Below are 23,010 nucleotides of genomic sequence, written 5' to 3' on the forward strand. Positions count from 1 at the left end.
GATGGCTAACAGAGACATTTAAAAAGAAGAAGACTGAGAGAAATGTATATCACAGTGTCCAGCTGCTCTCTTGTCACTGAGAATAACGATCACTCTCTTTTCATGTTTTTCCCCTTGTTATAATGGTTCCCTTCTCATACCTTGCTTCTATCCCCCTCTCCCTCTCTCTCTGTGTCTGGTGGATGCTCAACCTGTCTCTATTTCTATCATGCTTTCTCCTGGACTTACATGTCTTTCTCTTTTGACCTTTCTCCATCTTTCACATCTTTGTTATCTCTGTCTCATTTTTTGTTATCTCTTATCTCTTTCTCTTACTCTCTCTCTCTCTGTTTCCCACTCTCTTAAAGAACCAGTGCAGTCAACTGTGATTTTCCTTGTTTTAAAAAAATATTTCTACACAATGAGGTTGAAATAATATTGTGAAAATTATGATAATGCCCTTTAAGTGTAAGAGGTGTTTGAATAGACCAATAAGAAAGAGTTCCAAACATCTCTACCAATAACAGCTAGTTTTCAGTTTCCCACTCCACACACCACTCCCAGACAATCCTAGCTAAATTATTGCTTGAGAAATTGCTCTTAACTAAGAAGCTTTTTGTCTCTCTTTGACCATTTTAATTGAAAGCAATCACAGTAGGGTACTTAATTGTTACCCAGAAATGATTTGATATGGTGATAAAAAATAGCTGCATTGAGCCTTTAAGGCTCTGATTTGTGGATTCTGTCACATTCTAGCAGCTGGAATCGCTGCTCCATCTCATAGTGAGGCTTGGGACACAGGCTCTGTGCACTGCATAGTAATTACATGTGTTTAATGTCTCTAATGAGGTCATTGTACAACTGTTGTCTTTCTAACATAACATTTGTATTTCTTATTATGCATCCTTGATAATAAAAAGTAGAATGAGGCATGCAATTTAGATAAACCTTCATATCATAAAAATGAATGGTACATGTTTTTACAACATCATCCTTACTTAATTCCTACAGCTGCTATAATAGCACTATTTTTCTGACTTCATATGCCAAGGTCTTGCCCGTGACATTTTTAATCAGTGATTCAGCTCCCTTTTGACGAAAGCAGATGAAGTGTACAGCTGCAGGGTTTATTACAAAACATAGGCCTACACATGTCTCAAGTAAAGACTCCCTTGGAACCTTATATTGCCTATCCACATGCTCTMACACACAGAATGATACTAAGGTACATAGATAGAATACTACATGAATTCACACTTAATTAAACACTCCTTGCATGTGGCAAATACATGCACTCTCACAAACACACAGGCACACACATGGCACACACGCTATGACACACAGGCACGCCACCCTTTACCATGCTTGACATTTCACCCATTTTGCACCCACCACATGTAAGCTGTCCAATGACATTTAAGCAGCACTGCAGCAGAGAGCGAGGACAGAGAGAGCGAGGGACAGTGGGGAGAGGGGGGGTCGAAGGGGTTTCCAGGGGTCTCTTTTCCAGAACACTGACCAATGGCTCTATAAATTCTGTCCCCCTCATTTCCCTAAATGTTCCATGCCTCCCTCTCCTAACCCTCCGGCATAGTCTTCCATACCAGTTTCTATTACCTCTGCCACTCTTCATTCTTTGCTCTTTATTTCTATTTTCTTTCCAATTTTACTCCCTTAGTCCCTCTTTGTTTCTCACCTTCTTCTGCCACCTCACAAACCCTCCCCCCTCCATCTCTCTGTCTCCCCGTATCCCTCCTAGTCTGTCAGAGCAACGTTTCTCCATCTCTTTATGTTGATCTCACTTTCTTTGTTCCCTCTCTCTCATCCTCCGCTCTCTCCCTGTCTGTCTCCCCACCCTCCTCTGTGTTCAGATGAATGATTGAGAGGCTCCATTCGACGACAGCCGTGGGATTGGAACGTCAGTCAACAGGAAATTCTCACTCCTCCCTTGCTGTTGTCAGATCACTGGGAGGCCAGGGCCTCTTTGATCCCCCATAATGCTGCCTGATCGTGGTGTCAGCTCCGACTCTCTGCAAACACCTCTTTAGGCACTGTGTGCTAAGATCAATACCACTTCCACGAGGGGGCTTCTCTCCCTGCACCAACTCCTCCGAGCACTTGCATGGCTCAGAGATTTGACATCTGAAAATCCACTCTCTGTACACCCTTATCAAAACAGTGGAAGTCTGAGTAAGCACACTCTGTAGTTTAACACTGTGCCAAGTGACTGCGTTTGACMCTGGCTCTCCGTGTGTCACCAATGACTCTTGCTGTTCTGTCCCATGTGTTTTGACAGGTAGCCCCTCTTAATCACCTTCACCTTGGACAAGACTGTCTGGTAAATACAATCATGGCAATGAATGTACTGCAACACACCATTCCTAGGGGAGTCTAAGCACCAGGGCAAGCATGGACACTATCATTCCGGTTGTGGCTTTGGAGACCTCTCCATCCTCTTCTCTTGACTTAAACCTGGGTTGTCCACAGGCACTTCCTTTGTTCCAGAGCTCTTGTGCTGTAGCAGAGGCTTGTTGACAAATGATGTCTGTCTCTCACACAGCAGTGCACATGCAGCACTTTGATGGACTCCCTCTGCATGGGTTCTGGAGCAAGCCCTTCCTGTCACTCTCCAGTGATGGATGGATGGGTCCTGGACCGTGGTGCTGTATGCTCCAAACATCACTCTCCCTATAACTGGAACTGGGATCGATCATTCTGGGCCTCAGGCACTGAACTATAACCGCCCTGGTGGTGACTGTAGGTGCATCCACAGTCTAAACAGGACTAGGATCTCATGAAAACTACTAAAAGTACCATCAGCATGAGAGAAACAGATGCCCTGTCACAGTTTAAGTTAAGGTCACAGTTTCTTTCATTCCCCCATGTGGCCTCCATCCAAGTCCGCCATATTTTCAATGGGCACAAGATGCTGTCGTGACAGACATTTCTGCTTTTTTCCTCTTACAACTTGGTTGCGCAATCTTTACCCATGGTTAAGTCTAAAGGGTCTCTGATCCGTTCAGACGTCTTAATTAGGGGATGCCAGCGATGACGCATCGTAAGCAGTGTGCACTGGCTTTTAGTTATGGGATTGCTTCCGATCAGAAATGTTTCAGCTACAGAGATGAACACAGCAGGTATTTAAACAGAGAGTAGATCTATTAAAGCACACAGTGTGAGTGACCTTCAACGGAATACATTATCTGATCATCTTGGTTCTTCACTAAGTTCTGCTCTCATGTTGAGCCATTAAGTGGTCTCACTTTCTTTTACAATGGGTAACATTATGCCTGATAATGACTCTCAGGCTGGACATGACTCTGTCTAACACAGAACAATTTGTGGTGTTTATTACGGGAACATGCTGTGACCTTGAAATATACACTGAGTGTACAAAACATTAGGAACACCTGCTCTTTCCATGACATAGACTGACCAGGTGAATCCAGGTGAAAGCTATGGTTCCCTATTGATGTCACTTGTTAAATCCACTTCAATCAGTGTAGATGAAGGGGAGGAGACAGGTTAAACGTGATTTTTAAGCCTTGCGACAATTGAGACATGGATTGTGTATGTGTGCCATTCAGAGGGTGAACGGGCCAGACAAAAGATTTAAGAGCCTTTGAACGGGATATTGTAGTAGGTGCAGGGAACACCGGTTTGTGTCAAGAACTGTAACAGTTTCCTGTGTGTATCAAGAATGGTCCACCACCCAAAGGACATCCAGCCAACTTGACACAACTGTGGGAAGCATTGGAGTCAACATGGGCCAGCATCCCTGTGGAATGCTTTCGCCACCTTGTAGAATCCATGCCCCGATGAATTGAGGCTGTTCTGAGGGCAAAATGAGGGGGGAGGGGTGCAACTCAATATGAGTAAGGTGTTCTTAATGTTTTGTACACTCAGTGTATGTTGAGGATTCTGCCACTTGATCTTCAGCACACATCCAATCGGAAACACATCACCCCACTGGTAATGATGGGCTTGAGACTTGCAGGGGTTAGGTGGACACTGTAGACTCCTTTTGGCTCTGGAGGCTCATCTATGAGAGGGTTAGGTCTCATTATGACGGAATAACAGAGCCAGAATGGAGCCACATCCCCACTCAACTGCCCGGAAGCCATAATATCAGTACGTCAGCAGCCTGGCTTATCCCAGTAATTTCATGTATAGCCACGCACATCTCTGAGGGGCTCAGCTTCCCCCCTATCAGCTACACACAGACACACTGGGTCGACGAAAAAGCCTGCTTCAGCCCAATCACCATTACAGCCCTTTTAAGGTCAAGCTAAAACTGTGTCAATCCATAACTGTTGGAGCCCAAAGCTACAGTGGAGAGTGGGGAGGAGGCGATAAGGTTAAGAGCATGTCCATACTGTGCCCATAGCCCCATATCCATAATTTGTCTATATTGCATCACTTAAGACTCTAGAGTGTCATCCGTAGCCCATAGTGTGAGGTGTCCTTGAGATGACAGAGTGAAAGTTCCCCGGGTGCTGGATCTACGCAATGCAAATCCCCTCAACCACAGCTCAGCGGCAGTGCATTACTGTCAGTCCAAATCCTCAACAGGGTACTGAGAGACGACCCAGCACTGGTCCAGGACCTGCTGCTCCATGCTAATCTACACCTCATTGGCTGAGAGGGTATCCAAATAGAACTGACTTAGGGGCACTGTCTGTTTTAGCTGCACTCCAAGCCCTGTGCACTCTTCATTATAATCCTATTCCCCTCTCCAACCCTCCTTAAACTGCACAGTCTAGCCTGTTGAGATGTAGCAGAAGCAACCAGCAGTTATAGCCTGCAGACGCCCCTGGGCAGGACTGAAGGGGGAGGAAGAGGGGAGAGATTGAGGGGGAGAGTAGGAGGTCTGTGGCTTTGTAAAGACAGCTGGAGGGGTCAGAAGAAGAGCGCCAGAGGCGTTGGAGAGAAGCTGTGCTGTGATCAAACACATCTGCCTCGTTTGACACATACGAGAACACACACATGAACACAGCCAGGCAGCCAGGCAGCCAGTACATCAAACACCAACTCACAAACACAGTAATGGAAGTTGAGGCTTCTGTCATACAAACACTAACAGCACACTCTGACAGAACAAACACTAACAGACACACTCTGACAGAACAAACACTAACAGGCACACTCGACAGAACAAACACTAACAGACACACTCTGACAGAACAAACACCAACAGACACACTCTGACAGAACAAACACCAACAACACACTCTGACAGAACAACACTAACAGGCACACTCTGACAGAAACAAACACTAACAGGCACACTCTGACAGAACAAACATCAACAGACACACTCAGACAGAACAAACACCAACAGACACACTCTGACAGAACAAACACAACAGACACACTCTGACAGAACAAACAATCAAACAGACACACTCAGACAGAACAAACACCAACAGACACACCTGACAGAACAAACACCAACAGACACACTCTGACAGAACAAACACTAACAGACACACTCTGACAGGAACAAAAACACTAACAGACACACTCCTACAAGAACAAACACTAACAGGCACACTCTGACAGAACAAACATCAACAGACACAACTCAGACAGAACAAACACTAACAGACACACTCTGACAGAACAAAACACTAACAGACACACTCTGACAGAACAAAACACTAACAGGACACCACTCTGACAGAACAAACACTAACAGACACACTCTGACACAGAAAGACAAACATTCAACAGACCACAACTCTGACAGAACAAACACTTAACAGACACACTCTGACAGAACAAACACCAACAGACACACTCTGACAGAACAAACACCAACAGACACACTCTGACAGAACAAACACTAACAAACACACTCTGACAGAACAAACACTAACAAACACACTCTGACGGAACAAACTCTAAGGGGGCTTTCACACCAAATTGATTTGGAGCGGTTACCCCCGTTGGTTTGTACTGGTGTGAACACTATCCATACTAGGGAGTGCACTAAACAACGCACCGTGGCTCACTCAAAAGGATTCCTAGTGTGGTGCGGTTCGCTGCAGGTGAGAAGGCAGTCTGGACCAAACACAGGAAAAGAACCAGAGGTGAGCGGTACTATTGGTTGTTTGATGAAATGCACACAGTACCAGCTGTGGCTGCATAAATCATTCTGTGAATAGCAGCGCATTTATGAGCACATCCGATGCAACTTGGGGGAGACCGGAGCTGAATATAGCCTATTCACGTCGCAGTTAGAGCGGCTATTCCGCTGTTTCCTCCCGCATGTTGTTCGAAGACCAAATTGAAAGTAATAGGAAGTTTGGGACACACAAGTTATTCTTCTTGATAATCAGAGATGGAGTTAACATGAGCATTTGTGTCCAATAAACAAATGACATGCATGAACACATGGTTTTGTTTTGGCATTTTAGTTGTTTGAAATTTGGCAATGTGAAAACAGCTGGACCAAATGAAAAAAATGACAGTGTAACAAATAATCAAACCCTGATTCGAACTATAGCCCAGAACTAACAAACACACTCTGACAGAACAAACACTAAAAAACAATGACAGAGTCACAAACATGACAGCATGCAGGTAGGTTGACTCAAGTACACACGAATGCACAAATACTGTACATACAGTACATTTGGAAAGTATTCAGATCCCTTGACTTTTTCCACATTTTGTTACATTACAGCCTTATTCTAAAATGTATTAAATCGTTTTTTTCCACATCAATCTACACACAATACCCCATAATGATTTTTTTGCAAATGTATAGAAAATATAAAACTTTAATATCACATTTACATAAGTATTCAGACCCTTTACTCAGTACTTTGTTGAAGCACCTTTGGCAGCGATTACATCCTCAAGTCTTCTTGGGTATGACACTAAAAGCTTGGCACGCCTGTATTTGGGGAGTTTCTCCTATTCTTCTTGCAGGGCTCTGTCAGGTTGGATGGGGAGCGTCGCTGCATAGCTAATTTCAGGTCTCTCCAGATGTTCGATCGGGTTCAAGTCCGGGCTCTGGCTGGGCCTCTCAAGGACATTCAGAGACTTGTCCCAAAGCAGCTCCTGCATTGTCTTGGCTGTGTGCTTAGGGTCGTTGTCCTGTTGGAAGGTGAACCTTTGCACTAGTCTGAGGTCCTGAGTGCTCTGGAGCAGGCTTTTCATAAAGGATCTCTCTGTACTTACATCTTTCCCTCGATCCTGACTATGGGGCTCCAGAGTGGTCTAATACACTGCATCACAGTGCAAGAGGCGCCACTGCAGTATCTGGTTCAAATCCAGGCTGCATCACATCTGGCTGTGATTGGGAGTCCCATAGGGTCGGTGCACAATTGGCCCAGCGTCATCCAGGTTTGGCTGGGGTAGGCCGTCATTGTAAATAAGAATTTGTTCTTAACTGACTTGCCTAGTTAAATAAAGGATAAATAAAACTAGTCTCCCAATCCCTGTCGCTGAAAAACATCCCCACAGCATGATGCTGCCACCGCCATGCTTCACCTTAGGGATGATTCCAGGTTTCCTCCAGACGTGACACTTGGCATTCAGGCCAAAGAGTTCAATCTTGGTTTCATTTAGACCAGAGAATCTTGTTTCTGATGGTCCGAGTCCTTTAGGTGTCTTTTGGCAAACTCCAAGTGGGCTGTCATGTGCCTTTTACTGAGGAGTGGCTTACGTCTGACCACTCTACCATAAAGGCCTGATTGGTAGAGTGCTGCAGAGATGGTTGTCTTTCTGGAAAATTCTCCCATCTCCACAGAGGAACTCTGGAGTTCTGTCAGAGTGACACCTCCCTGACCAAGGCCCTTTTCCCCCGATCGCTCAGTTTAGCTGGGCAGCAAGCTCTAGGAAGAGTCTTGGTGGTTCCAAACTTCTTCCATTTAAGAATGATGGAGGCCATTGTGTTCTTGGGGACCTTCAATATGCAGACATTTTTTGGTACCCTTCCCCAGATCTGTGCCTCGACACAATCCTGTCTCTGAGCTCTATGGGCAATTTCTTCAATTTCGAGTCTCATAGCAAAGTTATTTCTGTTTTTTATTTTTAATACATTTGGGGAAAAAAATCAATAAAACTGTTTTCACTTTGTCATTATGGGTTATTGTGTGTAGATTGATGAGAAAAAAATATTTAATACATTTTAGAATTACGCTGTAACGTAACAAAATGTGGAAAAAGTCAAGGGGCCTGAATACATTACGAATGCACTGTACCTACAGCACACAATATAGCTCAAAGCACACACACTTATTTAGTGAAGTGCACAAGTCCCTGCTGCAGCAAAGCACCCCCACAACATGATGCTGCCACCCCCGTGCTTCACGATTGGGATGGTGTTCTTCGGCTTGCAAGCCTCCCCCTTTTCCTCCAAACATAATGATGGTCATTATGGCCAAACAGTTCTATTTTTGTTTCATCAGACCAGAGGACATTTCTCCAAAAAGTACATTCTTTGTCCCAATGTGCAGTTGCAAACCGTAGTCTGGCTTTTTTATGGTGGTTTTGGAGCAGTGGCTTCTTCCTTGCTGAGCGGCCTTTCAGGTTATGTCGATATAGAACTCGTTTTACTGTGGATATAGATACTTTTGTACCAGTTTCTCCAGCATCTTCACAAGGTCCTTTGCTGTTGTTCTTGGGATTGATTTGCATCTTTGCGCACCAAAGTACGTTCATCTCTAGGAGACAGAACGGGTCTTCCTTCCTGAGCAGGTATGACGACTGCGTGGTCCCATGGTGTTTATACTTGCGTATTATTGTTTGTACAGATGAACGTGGTACCTTCAGCCGTTTAGAAATTGCTCCCAAGGATGAACCAGACTTGTAGAGGTCTACAATTTCTTTCTGAGGTCTTGGCTGATTGATTTTCCCATGATGTCAAGCAAAGAGGCACTGAGTTTGAAGGTAGACCTTGAAATACATCCACAGGTACACTTCCAATTGACTCAAATGATGTCAATTAGCCTATCAGAAGCTTCTAAAGCTATGACGTCATTTTCTGGAATTTTCCAAGCTGTTTAAAGGCACAGGCAACTTAGTGTATGTAAACTTCTGACCCACTGTAATTCTGATACAGTGAATTATTAGTGAAATATTCTGTCTGTAAACAGTTGTTGGAAAAATTACTTGTGTCAAGCACACAGTAGATGTCCTAACCGACTTGCCAAAACTATAGTTTGTTAACAAGAAATGTGTGGAGTGGTTGAAAAATGAGTTTTAATGACTCCAACCTAAGTGTATGTAAACTTCCGACTCCAACTGTACATAGAAATTAACATGCATATACAACCCCCTCTTTCACTTAACACCCCCTCCGCCCATCACCATTCCCTTTTTTTCTTGTTCTGATTTCAATGTCACACTGATGCTATCGCTCTCTCCCTCACAGACTGCCTCTGCAACATGCAAATTACACACGCTCCACAATTGAAGATCCCCCTTATCTACAAAGAGAGCAGGAACAGTGCCAATATAGAACTTGCACACAGTCCGCCCAGCCAAGATTATTCAATGCAGGGGTATTGTCCTCTGAACGTGTTTGTTTAGATAACGGTTAGCCACTGTATGAGCAGGATCAACTTCGTCATCACTACAGTATCAGCGCCATCAACAACATCAGGGACATCGTCTTCAATAACAGTAGTGTAATTGTCGTTATTGCCAAAACATTAACAAATTATGAATGTTGAGATCGGTCTGTTCAAGCATATAGTAAAGCTTAAATAATTCATGGTGCAGTTCTAAGGAGTTTAGACCAGTCAGTCTCCTGCATTGTAATGAACCATTAGCTCTGTCCATGGTGCTCAAACACAGCTCACAGACAGCAGAAACAAGTGGGATTAGGATAGGTTAGCCCTTGTGCTTTGTGCTCTCTCAATCATGCTCTCTTTCCATCTGTTAGCCTCTCACTTCCTGCTTTCAGTCCCTCTGTTTCTGTCCTTACCCAATTTCCTCTCGTTCTCTTCATGTTCTCGTCTTTCTCTCTATTCCCCAAAATCGATATAAAATGTCCTCAGTCTCTTTATTTGTCATTCTGTCTCTGTCTCTTTCCCTCCGTTGTTTCACAGAGGAACACGCACGGCTTGTTCACTGGGAGCTGTTTGACCCTGAGGGCAGCTCTCCACACTGAGCAGTTCTGTCCAGCTGTCCCACTCACTGCCATGAGAATGCTCTCATACAACACACACACATGCACACTACGTGCGCGCCACACAACACACACTACACACACACACACACACACACACACACACACACACACACATATAGGCCTATAGTACATATAATACATGCCAAACACTCTAACATAGACACCCTCACACTCACAGGAACACACAATTCCAAATGGAACACTCAATTCCATCACAACTCATGTAGATACCTATACACTGTAATTACCAGCATATAGCCACTCACTGACAAGAATAATACACACATGCACAAACGTTATAATTCCCTACCAACGTTGGCCTCACATATGGTACATACTGAGCTGTTCAGGGAACAGTCTCAACACTCCGCACGGTATATTCAGTTGTTATTGCAAAGGCACTAGAGCACACTTGCACACACACACACACACACATACTGAACACACACATACACTCTCTGCCAGGATTGTCCCCTAACCCCATCCTCACACTCTCAGACACTGATCTAGATGCAGCCTTGACCAGATCATGTCAGATAAAGCACTGAAATTACAGGGCAGAGCAGTATGGGGTGGAATAACAATAATGAAAACATGTGCGGAGCCAGAGTTTTACACTCTCATCCACCTCAGTAGACTAGGCAGCACCTGTAAGTCCTCTCTTTAATGTGCATCATGACACAATGTCACACCCCAGTCAATGTCCTTCTTTCATCTGGTATTATTTGTTTTGTTTTTTTACCCATATCTTGCTGGGAATTCCTCAATGGCTATGTCACCTCATCATTACTGTCTCTCTCTCTCTCATCTTTTTAAATGTCTGCATTTTTTTTACCCTTATCTATTACAATCCCTACGTTCCCTCATTTCCATCCCATTCTTTCACCTTGTCGCTTCTTTCTTGCCCTCTCCTTTGATATTTGTTCCAGAAATCCATCTCCGCCTCTTATCTCTCTGCCAAGCTCCTCCTTCCCTTTCTTCCACCTCTTCCTCTTCCATCCTCTGCACTCCATTCTTTCCTACTTGCCCCCTTTCTCACACACATGCTCTCTGTCCCCATCCATCTCTTTCTCTCTCTCTCTCTCAAATGAGCCCTTCTCTCATCTTGCTCATCTCCTCCCTCTCTCCTCCTCCCTCTCTCTCTCTCTCTGGTCTGTGGTTCTTAATGAAGGTCATGCGGGTGGTGACAGGTTGTGGTTGTGTGGCCAGCGGACACACATGCTGAGAGCGGGGGGGGGGGGGGGGCACACAGACGGGTCTCCTGGCCTCTAAGCCCCATGTATCACCCTCCACAGATAATGACCACTTAATTAAAGACTATTTAATGGTCAACGCTAGTCAGAGACAGGAGAAAGGAAGGCGAGATGGGGAGTGAGTGTTGTTTGGCAAAATAATAAAGAGGAGTAGAGATGAAGGGAAGGTGGAGACTGATGGGTGTAGGTTGGCATGAACGTGCAGAGAAAGGAATTGTTGCAATAGGTGAAGATGAAGCAAAGTGTGTGTGTGTGTGTGTGTGTGTGTGTGTGTGGTGTGTGTGTGTGTGTGTGTGTGTGTGTGGTGTGTGTGTGTGTGTGTTTGCGCGCGCTGGGCGGGATATGGGGTTCAGAGGATTTGAGGGGATCTAATTAGTAAACAGATGAACTGCGTGTGTATATCAACAGGTCCCGGACCAGAACTAAGATAATTACACCCTTCATTAAAAATGACCAGCTGTCCTGCCACTTCCGCTCAGCCATGGAGGGAGACAGCAGGGTTTTCTATGGATTGAGCCTTCCTCGTAGCTTAATAACAAGTGTCTGCATGCGTGCGCGTCAAATCAAATTTGATTTGTTACATGCTTCGTATACAACGGGTGTAGACCAACAGTGAAACGCTTACTTACGGCAAGAATTTAAAAATTAATAAAAAAATTGAAAAATAATAACACAAGGAATAAATACACAATAAATAATGATACCTTGGCTATATACCACGGGTACTAACAATACAGTCGTGGCCAAAGGTTTTGAGAATGACACAAAATATTAATTTTCACAAAGTCTGCTGCCTCAGTTTGTATGATGGCAAATTGCATCTACTCCAGAATGTTATGAAGAGTGATCAGATTAATTGCAATTAATTGCAAAGTCCCTCTTTGCCATGCAAATGAACTGAATCCCCAAAAAACATTTCCACTGCATTTCAGCCCTGCCACAAACGGACCAGCTGACACACATGTCAGGTTGATCTCTCGTTAACACAGGTGTGGAGTGTTGACGAGGACAAGGCTCGAGATTACTCTGTCATGCTGATTGAGTTCAAATAACAGACTGGAAGCTTCAAAAGGAGGTGGTGCTTGAATCATTGTTCTTTCCTCTGTCAACCATGGTTACCTGCAAGGAAAACCGTGCCGTCTTCATTGCTTTTGCACAAAAAGGGCTTCACAGGCCAAGGATATTGCTGCCAGTAAGATTGCACCTAAATTAACCATTTATCGGATCATCAAGAACTTCAAGGAGAGCAGTTCAATTGTTGTGAAGAAGGCTTCAGGGGCGCCCAAGAAAGTCCAGCAAGCGCCAGGACCGTCGCCTAAAGTTGATTGCAGCTGCGGGATGGGGCACCACCAGTTACAGAGCTTGCTCAGGAATGGACAGCAAGGCAGGTGTGAGTGCATCTGCACGCACAGTGAGGCGAAGACTTTTGGAGATGGCCTGGTGTCAAGAAGGGCAGCAAAGAAGCCGCTTCTCTCCAGGAAAAACATCAGCGACAGGCTGTATTCTGCAAAGAGGTACAGGGATTGGACTGCTGAGGACTGGGGTAAAGTCATTTTATCTGATGAATCCCCTTTCTGATTGTTTGAGGCATCCGGGAAAAAATCTTGTCCGGAGAAGACAAGGTGAGCGGCTAGCATCAGTCCTGTGTCATGCCAACAGTAAAGCATCCTGAGACCATTCATGTGTGGGGTTGCTTCTCAGCCAAGGGAGTGTGCTCACTCACAGTTTTGCCTAAGAACACAGCCAATGAATGAAGAATGGTACCAACACATCCTCCGAGAGCAACTTCTCCCAACCATCCAGGAACAGTTTGGTGACAAACAATGCCTTTTCCAGCATGATGGAGCACTTGCCATAAAGGCAAAAGTGATAACTAAGTGGCTCGGGGACAAAACATCATATTTTGGGTCCATGGCCAGGAAACTCCCCAGACCTTAATCCCATTGAGAACTTGTGGTCAATCCTCAAGAGGCGGGTGGACAAACAAAAACCCACAAATTCTGACAAACTCCAAGAATTGATTATGCAAGAATGGGCTGCCATCAGTCAGGATGTGGCTCAGAAGTTAATTGACAGCATGCCAGGGCGGATTGCAGAGGTCTTGAAAAAGAAGGGTCAACACTGCAAATATTGACTCTTTACATCAACTTCATGTAATTGTCAATTAAAGCCTTTGACACTTATTGATTTGCTTGTAATTATACTTCAGTTTTCCATAGTAACATCTGACAAAAATATCTAAAGACACTGAAGCAGCAAACTTTGTGGATATTAATATTTGTGTCATTCTCAAAACCTTTGCCCACGACTGTATAATTCTCAATTCTGACTGCCAGAGTCTGAAATAGTCTGTTGTACCCTATTCAGAGTTAGTAGTGTCCTCATTAGTACATTGAGCACTAAAAGAGCCCTCTTGAGAGTGCTTGCAAAGCGTTGCTGGATCAGTTTCCGATATGCTTAATTACACTGAGAGACATCTCCTGTAATAACCCATGTGCTCCAAAAGAAACAGGCTTACCGTTGTTGCTGCGCAGTGACCTGCCAGAGATCCCATTGGTCCCTATGGGGTGATGACCCCCGGTACCGTCCACTCCGCCCACCTCTCCGGGCTGCTTCAACAACTCTGTCAAGGCCCTGCAGAGAGAAAGACAAGTGTTAGGTTAAAGATCACCCATCAGTAAGACGAGAGAACATTGTGTCAAATCGATTGAGATCACCATAGAATAAACTCCTTCTGCAACATCTAATCAAATGGAAGTGTGCTGCCATCATTTCCTAATCTGTGTGATTTGATCACAATAAAATCCCTCTTATATGTGATGTCCATTGGTGTGTAAAACAAACGCTTTAATCATAGTGTAGTATAGTACTGACCGCTGGAACTTTTCAAAGAAATCGGTTGAATTTAAATGGTACATCAATCAAACAATCAAGTTTATTTTATATAGCCCTTCGTACATCAGCTAATATCTCGAAGTGCTGTACAGAAACCCAGCCTAAAACCCCAAACAGCAAGCAATGCAGGTGTAGAAGCACGGTAGGTACCTGCTGACAGCTTAGCTGGCTAGACATGAGCCCCGGACAGTAGGTCAGTACTGTTGTGATAGGAAAGAGGGTTAATATGTAGATCATGCTGACAGACTGAATGACAGCAGGGATAGACAAGGACTAAGTCCCGAGGCCATGCTGAAATACTGTCCCTCTGTTTTTCATGCTTTTCTTTTCACTTGTTGGGTTTCTCTCTAAAATGCCCTCCAGTCACCCATTCAGCAGTACACAAACAAACACTCTACTCCTTAACTCATCACCACCAGTTAGTGCCTGTCTTTCTCACTCATTCCCTCTGTTTCATCCGTCTCCTACTTGGCTAAAGCATTTCTCTCTCTTTCTCATCCTCTCTCTGTTTTCTTTCTCTCGGGCATTGCTGAGGGTGCTGTTATTGTGGAGTGCTGGTTGTTYCACCTTCTCAACACAGCTGTCAGCTCTCTGAACCCGTATTCTAACCCCCCAGGACTGTCACATCTCCTAGCTAACGTAAAGATGTAAAGGGATGATGTGATTTGATGTGAGAACATTGCAAGACTTTCCAGAAAAATTCCCAGAGCCCTCTCTTAGGCTCAGACATTACAAGGGCAAGGAAATGTTTAAGCCACGATGGCAGCCAAGTGCCCTGGCGAATCCCATGCACAGATACATTCCCATGCACAGCCAATCGTGATCTGTCTCTTTTATCATAAGAACCTGGGAAAAGTGTTGGACGAGCCAGTGTTCCTCAAACACAATTCTCGGGGCTGACAGAACTATTTCTCTGGGTGTTGTTTCAAACATTACGTTCTCTCTGCCAGAATGTTACAAAGGAAATTGTGTTAGATAGCTCTTCCAATCCTACTGCAGTGGTCAAATGTCAGCTACTTAGATTTAGAAAACGCAATTTTATGGCTTTGTACATTTCAAAAAGCCCTTGTAGTTTGTCACTGAAGATGTTCATTGAGGCATTGAGGCATTAGTATGTTTAGTCTCTCTCTCTCTCTCTCTCTCACGCTCTCTCACGCTCTCTCACTCTCTCTCACTCTCTCTCTCACTCACACACTGTGCCACTTTGTTAAGAGAGGGGGCAACATTGTTTTCCAGATTCTATACATTACAGGGGTTATCTTGAGGTTGCGTTAGATAGGGCCACAGATGAGAGATTCATTTGCAGTTTAGTTACTTAAAATGGATTGTGTGCTGTAATACAAGAAAGGAAATGAATCGATTAATGAATTAAAGATAACCATAAAGTTTTGTGCCCCATCATCAGCAGTAGTGTGTCAGCAGAAAGGAGAAAAGTGAAGKTGGGAAAGTTTAAGTTCGACCTGAGGGGCTTTACTGTATGAGGCAAGATCCTGGAAATTCTTGAGGCTGGTTGGTCGGTCCTGATGATGATGACTTCTGTAGTACTGCAGTGTCTGAGGTTTCCACAGGGTTGACTTGTCAGTTGCTATGAGTGACATTTGAAGGGAACGAACACGTGAAAAAAATTGACAGGTGGAAACTCAGCACTTACTGGGCTGGTAAACTTCATAATGGTTACAAATCGAAAGAGTTTAAAGCCTCTGTGCAAATGTGTTTTTGGCGCACCAATTAAATATGGATGGTAATTACATCAAATGGATTTCAAAATCTATCCATCATCTTCTCAACCAAGCGCAAATCTTGGCTGTGCGCAATCATTGATTATTCAGTGGTTTATAGAAAAAGATGATCTTAAATCATGTTCACACAGCATGTCAACTTAAAGGGAAACATGTTGCCCTTAATTAAACCATCACAATTCAGTAAATGTAATTATTAAAAGATTGTTCTTGTATTAATTTAGGATCGTATAGAGCTGGAACCAGGCCTTTTGAACAGGTCCCCAACTAGGTTCCTCGCACGACTACATGAAAGCTAATGAACCTGCTGTGCTGTCCCACGTACATAGAGGAGCACTACAGAAGCACCTAAGGGTCATGTTGAACGTGTTGACAAACGTCTCCGAACATATTGAAACACAGCTATGTCTAAGGAGAGGTGCAGGCAAGGACTTGTTTACCGCCCAACAAACAACTACGTATGAATGATTGAACAAGGACATAGGACTCAATTTATTAGAACGATTTTTAACACTGAGTATAAAGTTTGTGGGAGTTGGTCACTCATTGATGGGATGCTAATGTAGTGGCACCGCACGGTTTAAGAGTAAAATATAATAGCACTGTAGCTGGGGTCTGATACTCAACAGCTGGATTCCTCTTGTGTATTGTTTCCAGCACTGAATAATTATGCCCTATATAACTTCTTTGTGATTTCAAACCATCTGTGGCTTAATTGTTTTAGTTTCTTGCTGATGCACTACACAAGACACAAAGGATGAGGCAACGCTACTGTCTATTCCCTTTTCTTAGATCACTTATATTCATGACAAACGGCGCTGGGATCGGAATGAAGGATCCTTTACTCTGAGATTTTTTATCATCACCCTAGTGGAGGCAATGGGGGTTCAAGGTTGGATTGAGGCCTATCTCCTCCGCACTTCCTGTGGGTGGTAGGATGAGGCACTATCTCCTCTGCACTCCCTGTGGGTGGTAAGGGTGAGGCCTGCCCATCTCCTCTGCACTCCCTGTGGGTGGTAAGGAATGCAGGGCCACTTATCTCCTCTCCACTCCCTGTGGGGTGGGTAAGGGTGAGGCCTGCCTATCTCTCTCCACTCCCTGTGGGTGGTAAGGATGAGGCCACTATCTCCTCTCACACTCCCTGTGGTGGTAAGGGTGAGGCCTGCCCTATCTCTCCCACTCCCTGTGGTGGTAAGGGTGGAGGCTGCCTATCTCCTCTCCACCTCCCTGTGGGTGGTAGGGTGAGGCCTGCTTATCTCCTCTGCACTCCCTGTGGGTGGTGAAGGGTGAGGACTATCTCCTGCTCCCACTCCCTGTGGGTGGTAAGGGTGAGGCCTGCCTATCTCCTCTGCACTCCCTGTGGGTGGTAAGGGTGAGGCCTCTGTCTCCTCCACTCCCTGTGGGTGGTAAGGGTGAGGCATCTCTATCTCCTCCACTCCCTGTGGGTGGTAAGGGTGAGGCCTCTCTGTCTCCTCCACTCCCTGTGGGTGGTAAGGGTGAGGCATCTCTATCTCCTCCACTCCCTGTGGGTGGTAAGGCCACAATCAAAGTGAGTGGTGTTGTGTATTAGTTCATTACCACCAGACAGCTGGAGCCCACTGAGCAGAAGAGGCCTGCTGTGACCCCCTGCAGTCCCAGCCAGGAGCCACGGGGTCTCACTGTTTACCTCCAGCTGCTGTCCACTACTGCACAGTACAGTAAAATAGAATAGAATTCAGATTTCATAATTTAGTTTATTGTCCTTTCAAGGCGTAAATTACAGAACACTTCTGCATGTTTATATCACCTTTACTGTCCACTGCTCTGGGGTATGTTTGAAACCCTTTGTTCTTGACACTGTAGTGTCTGAATCACCACCACTGTCACACCAGGTTAGTGTGTTTTTATTTGCCTCTGCCATCCACCACTAGCTATAGTGTTTGTTAATACACTTTGTCTTATTTCTACGTGGGGTTTTATCTGTGGCACCCCACCTCGTGTTCAGTCCCCCGGGGTTATTATGAGGACACCCCACCGAGTCACCCCCAAATCCCACTGAGGGTGTGCTGCCGAGGCTAAGTGTGGGTGGGAACTTGAGCTACCAGAAAAGTTTCCCAAACAAAAAGATAAAATAAACCCTCCAGCGCAGAAAACTCATTCTGGACTGCATGGTGCGACAATGGCTTGGTTCACATTATTTCACTCCCTAAGCGATTTGATTTGAAGTGCCATCATAGCGCCCAACAGCCAGCTTCACTCACCAGGCGTGAAAGTTTAGTCATTTTGTACACATTCCTCATCTGTAGCTCTGCTCTTTCTTTGTCTTGGTGTTCTNCCCAACAGCCAGCTTCACTCACCAGGCGTGAAAGTTTAGTCATTTTGTACACATTCCTCATCTGTAGCTCTGCTCTTTCTTTGTCTTGGTGTTCTAGGCTGACAGAACCATCAGCTCTCCCTAAACCCTGTCTCCCTTGATCAATAATTCAGGCTGTGTCTCCCTGGTGCTCGCTAAGGGAGGGATGTAGTAGCAGAAATGACACCCTGTGTTTTGGGTACTGAGTCTCCCACCCCGCGGTGCTCAGAGCCGAGTTCCCTCTCAACCAGGGAGGCTGACGCTGTAGCTACCACTGCCAGATAGTGAGCCCCAGCAGTGTTAGTGCCTGCAGCTGCATGCCACTGTCTCCGCTACTTTGGTATTGGACGCGACAGCTGCCAAATAGTGCCTCTTAGCATGGCTGTGTGACTATGCCAGGATATGTTTATGTTTGTATTTGGGTGGGGGGGCATTACTGTGCTGTCTGCAGTGGCCTAGTTCCCTTCTGAGGAGTTGTGTGTGTGTGTGCGCTGTATGTGAAATGGGTATAGTTCTCCACAACACACACAAACACCATTTGTTACACCCTTCATCATTCCTTGGATGAAAAGTAATTCCAGCACCTCATTCACATTCAACAGTTGGATTGGCTGGACTCTGGAGGAGCACCTCTTAGGTCAAGCTAGGCTTTGGGCAAAGATGTCATGGGAGCTAGGGTTGAATATTTTCCCTGTATTTTACCAATGTTCCATTCCGGGAATAAATCACTTTTCTCCCGGGTAACCCGGTGTTATTCAAAAGCATTATAAAGCATATAAATAGGCCTATGTCTGGGTTTGATTAGTTTGATAGAAAATTCAAGCCTGATTCTACCTGAGCCTGATGAGCCATACATTAAATGAATTTAATGAGCACTACATTAACGACATTTAATGAGCCCAAAATAAATGTGCCGTTAACCAATACATAGGCTTATATGATATAGACTACTGCTCATTATGCACGACAAAAAAACGTAAAAGCCCATAGATGGCTGTATGCTCTCTTGGGTAAATACATTAAACTAGCTCCAGTAGCTAATCTTTTTGAGTGTGAACTGTATTACTGTACTGTATTTTATTATACTGTATTATATGGACTGGAATTACACACATCATTCAAACCATGATAAAGCAGGGAGAGAACATGCAATTCTGGTGCAGCACATCTGGCCTACAAAGTTACAATTATAGGCTAGTGAAAATGATTTAAATGTCTAAATATAATAGGGCCTATTTGTATAATTAGTAGGCTGACGCATATATACCATTCATAATATTTCCCCTAATGTTATTATCCTACTTCCTCTTTCTCTCTCTATTGTTACATCATTCCTTCATCGCTTTCAACAGTTAAATGGAATATGTTTTGTTGTCCTTATCGTCATCATTCTAATGACGTGCTTGAATAGTATGGGACTAGAATTAAATGCAGAAGGCTTTCACTTCTATTCACAAAGATTGAATGTTTATGGGTCTGAATAAATAACTGCTATAGCCTACTGCCATCGCTCGATCGCTCTTCTTTCAAACTATCCATGAATTCTATTGGCTAGTGTATTTAACATTCAGCTAACAAGAACTTCGAATAGTCTATTGGTATAAGAAATGCAAAAAAATAAAATAATGTCCAGCAAGCTCTTCTAGTGTAGCTTTTCCTGGATGGGACTCCAAGAGCTATGGAGTGTTTTTTTTAAGGAGACAGGCCAGCGGAGTTCAGGTGTGTGTGTATTGTGCAAGAGAAAGAGGCTATAAGTTAGAAGCTTATTATGCATAACCCATCATTAATTAGCTTAATGGAAGGCTAATGCTGCATTGAATGTATTACCTGAAAGAGGTAGGCTAGGACATCTATATATAGGGCTATATATCAATCTACAACAGGATTATCTATTTTGGATGCAATTTGAATGGAGTTGATGGAGAGAGAATGCGAGAGAGTGCTCGCATGTACACTGATTTAAAAAGCAACGATATTTGAGTGTTTTAAAACTCTGCAGCTGCAAAACATTTTTTTAAAAATCTTTACAGTAAAAAAATAAGGTATAGTAAAAAATACAGTAAAGCAAGCTAGAGATGGGTAAATTAGACACGTATTCAGTTTTTATACTACTGTAGCATAGACTATGCTGCAGCAAATGAAGGCCTACCTGTCACAAGAAAAAAAGTGACCATGATTAGATGCTAGGTCTACATTGTGAACTGTGCTCAATACTGAGATGTGCTGTCCCAACCCTGTGCGGGGATGATTCATCATGCAGAGGCCGTAGAGAAGCCAGATTTAGACATTGCATATAATTTAAGTTCCATTTCACGCATGCTTTTCATAAAAATAATTTATTATAATTTACCTGTTTCTCGCAGTTATTTATCCCAGGAAAAGGGAGTGGTTTTGGGCAGTAAATCGTGGTAACCGGGTTCCTGCCATTCAACCCTAATGGGAGATAATTCATTTCAACCCCTGACTCCTACTCAAATGAATGTTGGGTCTTTAGGACACACAGACCCTCTCCCAGGGATACAGTCATCCCATGAGGACACACTAAGGTCCACATGGCCCTAATACTGTCTCTATCTAAGTGACGACACAGACTGGCCATCGTCTGACCATCATCCCCATGACAACCTGCCCCAGCACATGGCCTTATCGCTTCATGACCCATCATATCAGCTCTATCACACACAGGCCATCCCTCTCCACTGTATGGACAAGCAATCAATGCCCTGACATTTTCCTATGGAACTGTTCCAGTCCCATACTGGCCGTGTCATATGTAAGATGTCACTGTATATTACCGACCTTTTTTTTTTTTTTCACCGTTATTTTACCAGGTAAGTTGACTGAGAACACATTCTCATTTGCAGCAACGACCTGGGGAATAGTTACAGGGGAGAGGAGGGGGATGAATGAGCCAATTGTAAACTGGGGATTATTAGGTGACCGTGATGGTTAAGGGCCAGATTGGGAATTTAGCCAGGACACCGGGGTTAACACCCCTACTCTTACGATAAGTGCCATGGGATATTTAATGACCTCAGAGAGTCAGGACACCCGTTTAACGTCCCATCCGAAAGACGGCACCCTACACAGAGCAGTGTCCCCAATCACTGCCCTGGGGCATTGGGATCTTTTGTTTAGACCAGAGGAAAGAGTGCCTCCTACTGGCCCTCCAACACCACTTCCAGCAGCACCTGGTCTCCCATCCAGGGACTGACCAGGACCAACCCTGCTTAGCTTCAGAAGCAAGCCAGCAGTGGTATGCAGGGTGGTATGCTGCTGGCTAATGCCTGCCACGGGGCTCAGGGTTTCGATGACTTAACAATGACATCGTTCCATTCGCCATATCAATGTAATGGCCCTGTAATAGCCTTCCGGCATGTTAGCGGTCGAGGCTAACGGACCTGTTTTTGACCGCAGGGACACATGGCATAGTGGCCATTTGCTCTGTTGAGTGCTGTGGCTGTTTCCCGTTCCCTGTGTCCGGCCCGCCTGGTCCATCCCTATTTCGTAAAGCCCATTTAAAGCCGATTGTCAGGACATTCTGGTGACTTGTCAGGACATTGTGGTCCTAATAATGTAGGAAAACACACACACACGCACGCACGCACACACACACACACAGGTCACTCTACATAAGCTCATAGCTTGCACACACACTACCTTAGCAGAGACTTGTAGATGACCTGGAGCCAGTTGGGTTGGCGACGAGTATGAGGCGAGGCAGCCAACGAGAGAGCGTACAGGTCGCAGTGGTTGGTAAGTATATGGGGCTTTGGTGACAAAACGGATGGCAATGTGATAGACTGCATCAATTTGGTTTGAGTAGAGTTGGAGGCTATTTTGTAAATGACCTCGGAAGTCGAGATCGGTAGGATGGTCAGTTTTACGAGGGTATGTTTGGCAGCATGAGTGAAGGATGCTTTGTTGCGAAATAGGAACGATTCTAGATTTAATTTTGGATTGGAGATGCTTAATGTGAGTCTGGAAGGAGAGTTTACAGTCAAACTAGCAACACCTAGGTATTTGTGTTTGTCCACATATTCTAAGTCAGAACCGTCCAGAGTAGTGATGCTGGACGGGTGGGGGCAGTGTGGGCAGCGATCGGTTGAAGAGCATGCATTTAGTTTGACTTGCATTTAAGAGCAGTTGGAGGCCACGGGGAGAGTTGTATGGCATTGAGCTCGTCTGGAGGTTAGTTAACACAGTGTCCACATCAGAGCCATAATGGCTGTGCCCTCGCATGGATTCCTCTGTACAGTTTCTGTATTAAAGCCTCAAAAGATGGATGGCAGTGTATGTCCCAGGAACATATTTTCAACCCCTCACTGTCTCGTGTTGGTTTGCTGTTGCTCACTGAGTAGATCCACAAATCAGACGAGCTCCTGGCTGTCAGTGAATCACTGTCTAAGGTCTCTTATTTTCCAATAGAGCGTTATCCGAACACCAAAGTATGACAAAAAAAAAAACAATAAAAACTAAAAAAAATTCAATACACAAAAAACAAATACACAATAACTCAAGTTGCGGCAGTGACTTTGAATTTTTTATTAGACATAAGTGAAGAAGAAACGGAAATAGTGTTTGGCCGCGCCCTCTCTTCGCGGGTCCGCTCACAGATGGGACAGCCGGGCTTGTACAAATTAAATACGACGCATTGGCATCTTC

General features: G+C 44.5%; 1 protein-coding gene across 1 annotated transcript in view; it reads right to left on the minus strand.

Annotated features, from left to right (window-relative positions):
- LOC112071828 (protein shisa-9) overlaps positions 1 to 23,010 on the minus strand; it is a gene marked incomplete at its 3' end in the record, with an annotated part of 65,737 nt that overhangs the window by 19,419 nt on the left and 23,308 nt on the right. Inside the window, exon 2 of the mRNA XM_024139258.2 lies at positions 13,898 to 14,013. Within this exon, the coding sequence (XP_023995026.2) occupies positions 13,898 to 14,013 (116 nt within the window). The remainder of the gene's footprint in view (positions 1 to 13,897; positions 14,014 to 23,010) is intronic.

Source organism: Salvelinus sp. IW2-2015, unplaced genomic scaffold (assembly GCF_002910315.2).
Source record: "Salvelinus sp. IW2-2015 unplaced genomic scaffold, ASM291031v2 Un_scaffold1735, whole genome shotgun sequence".
Classification (NCBI taxonomy): Eukaryota; Metazoa; Chordata; class Actinopteri; order Salmoniformes; family Salmonidae; genus Salvelinus; species Salvelinus sp. IW2-2015.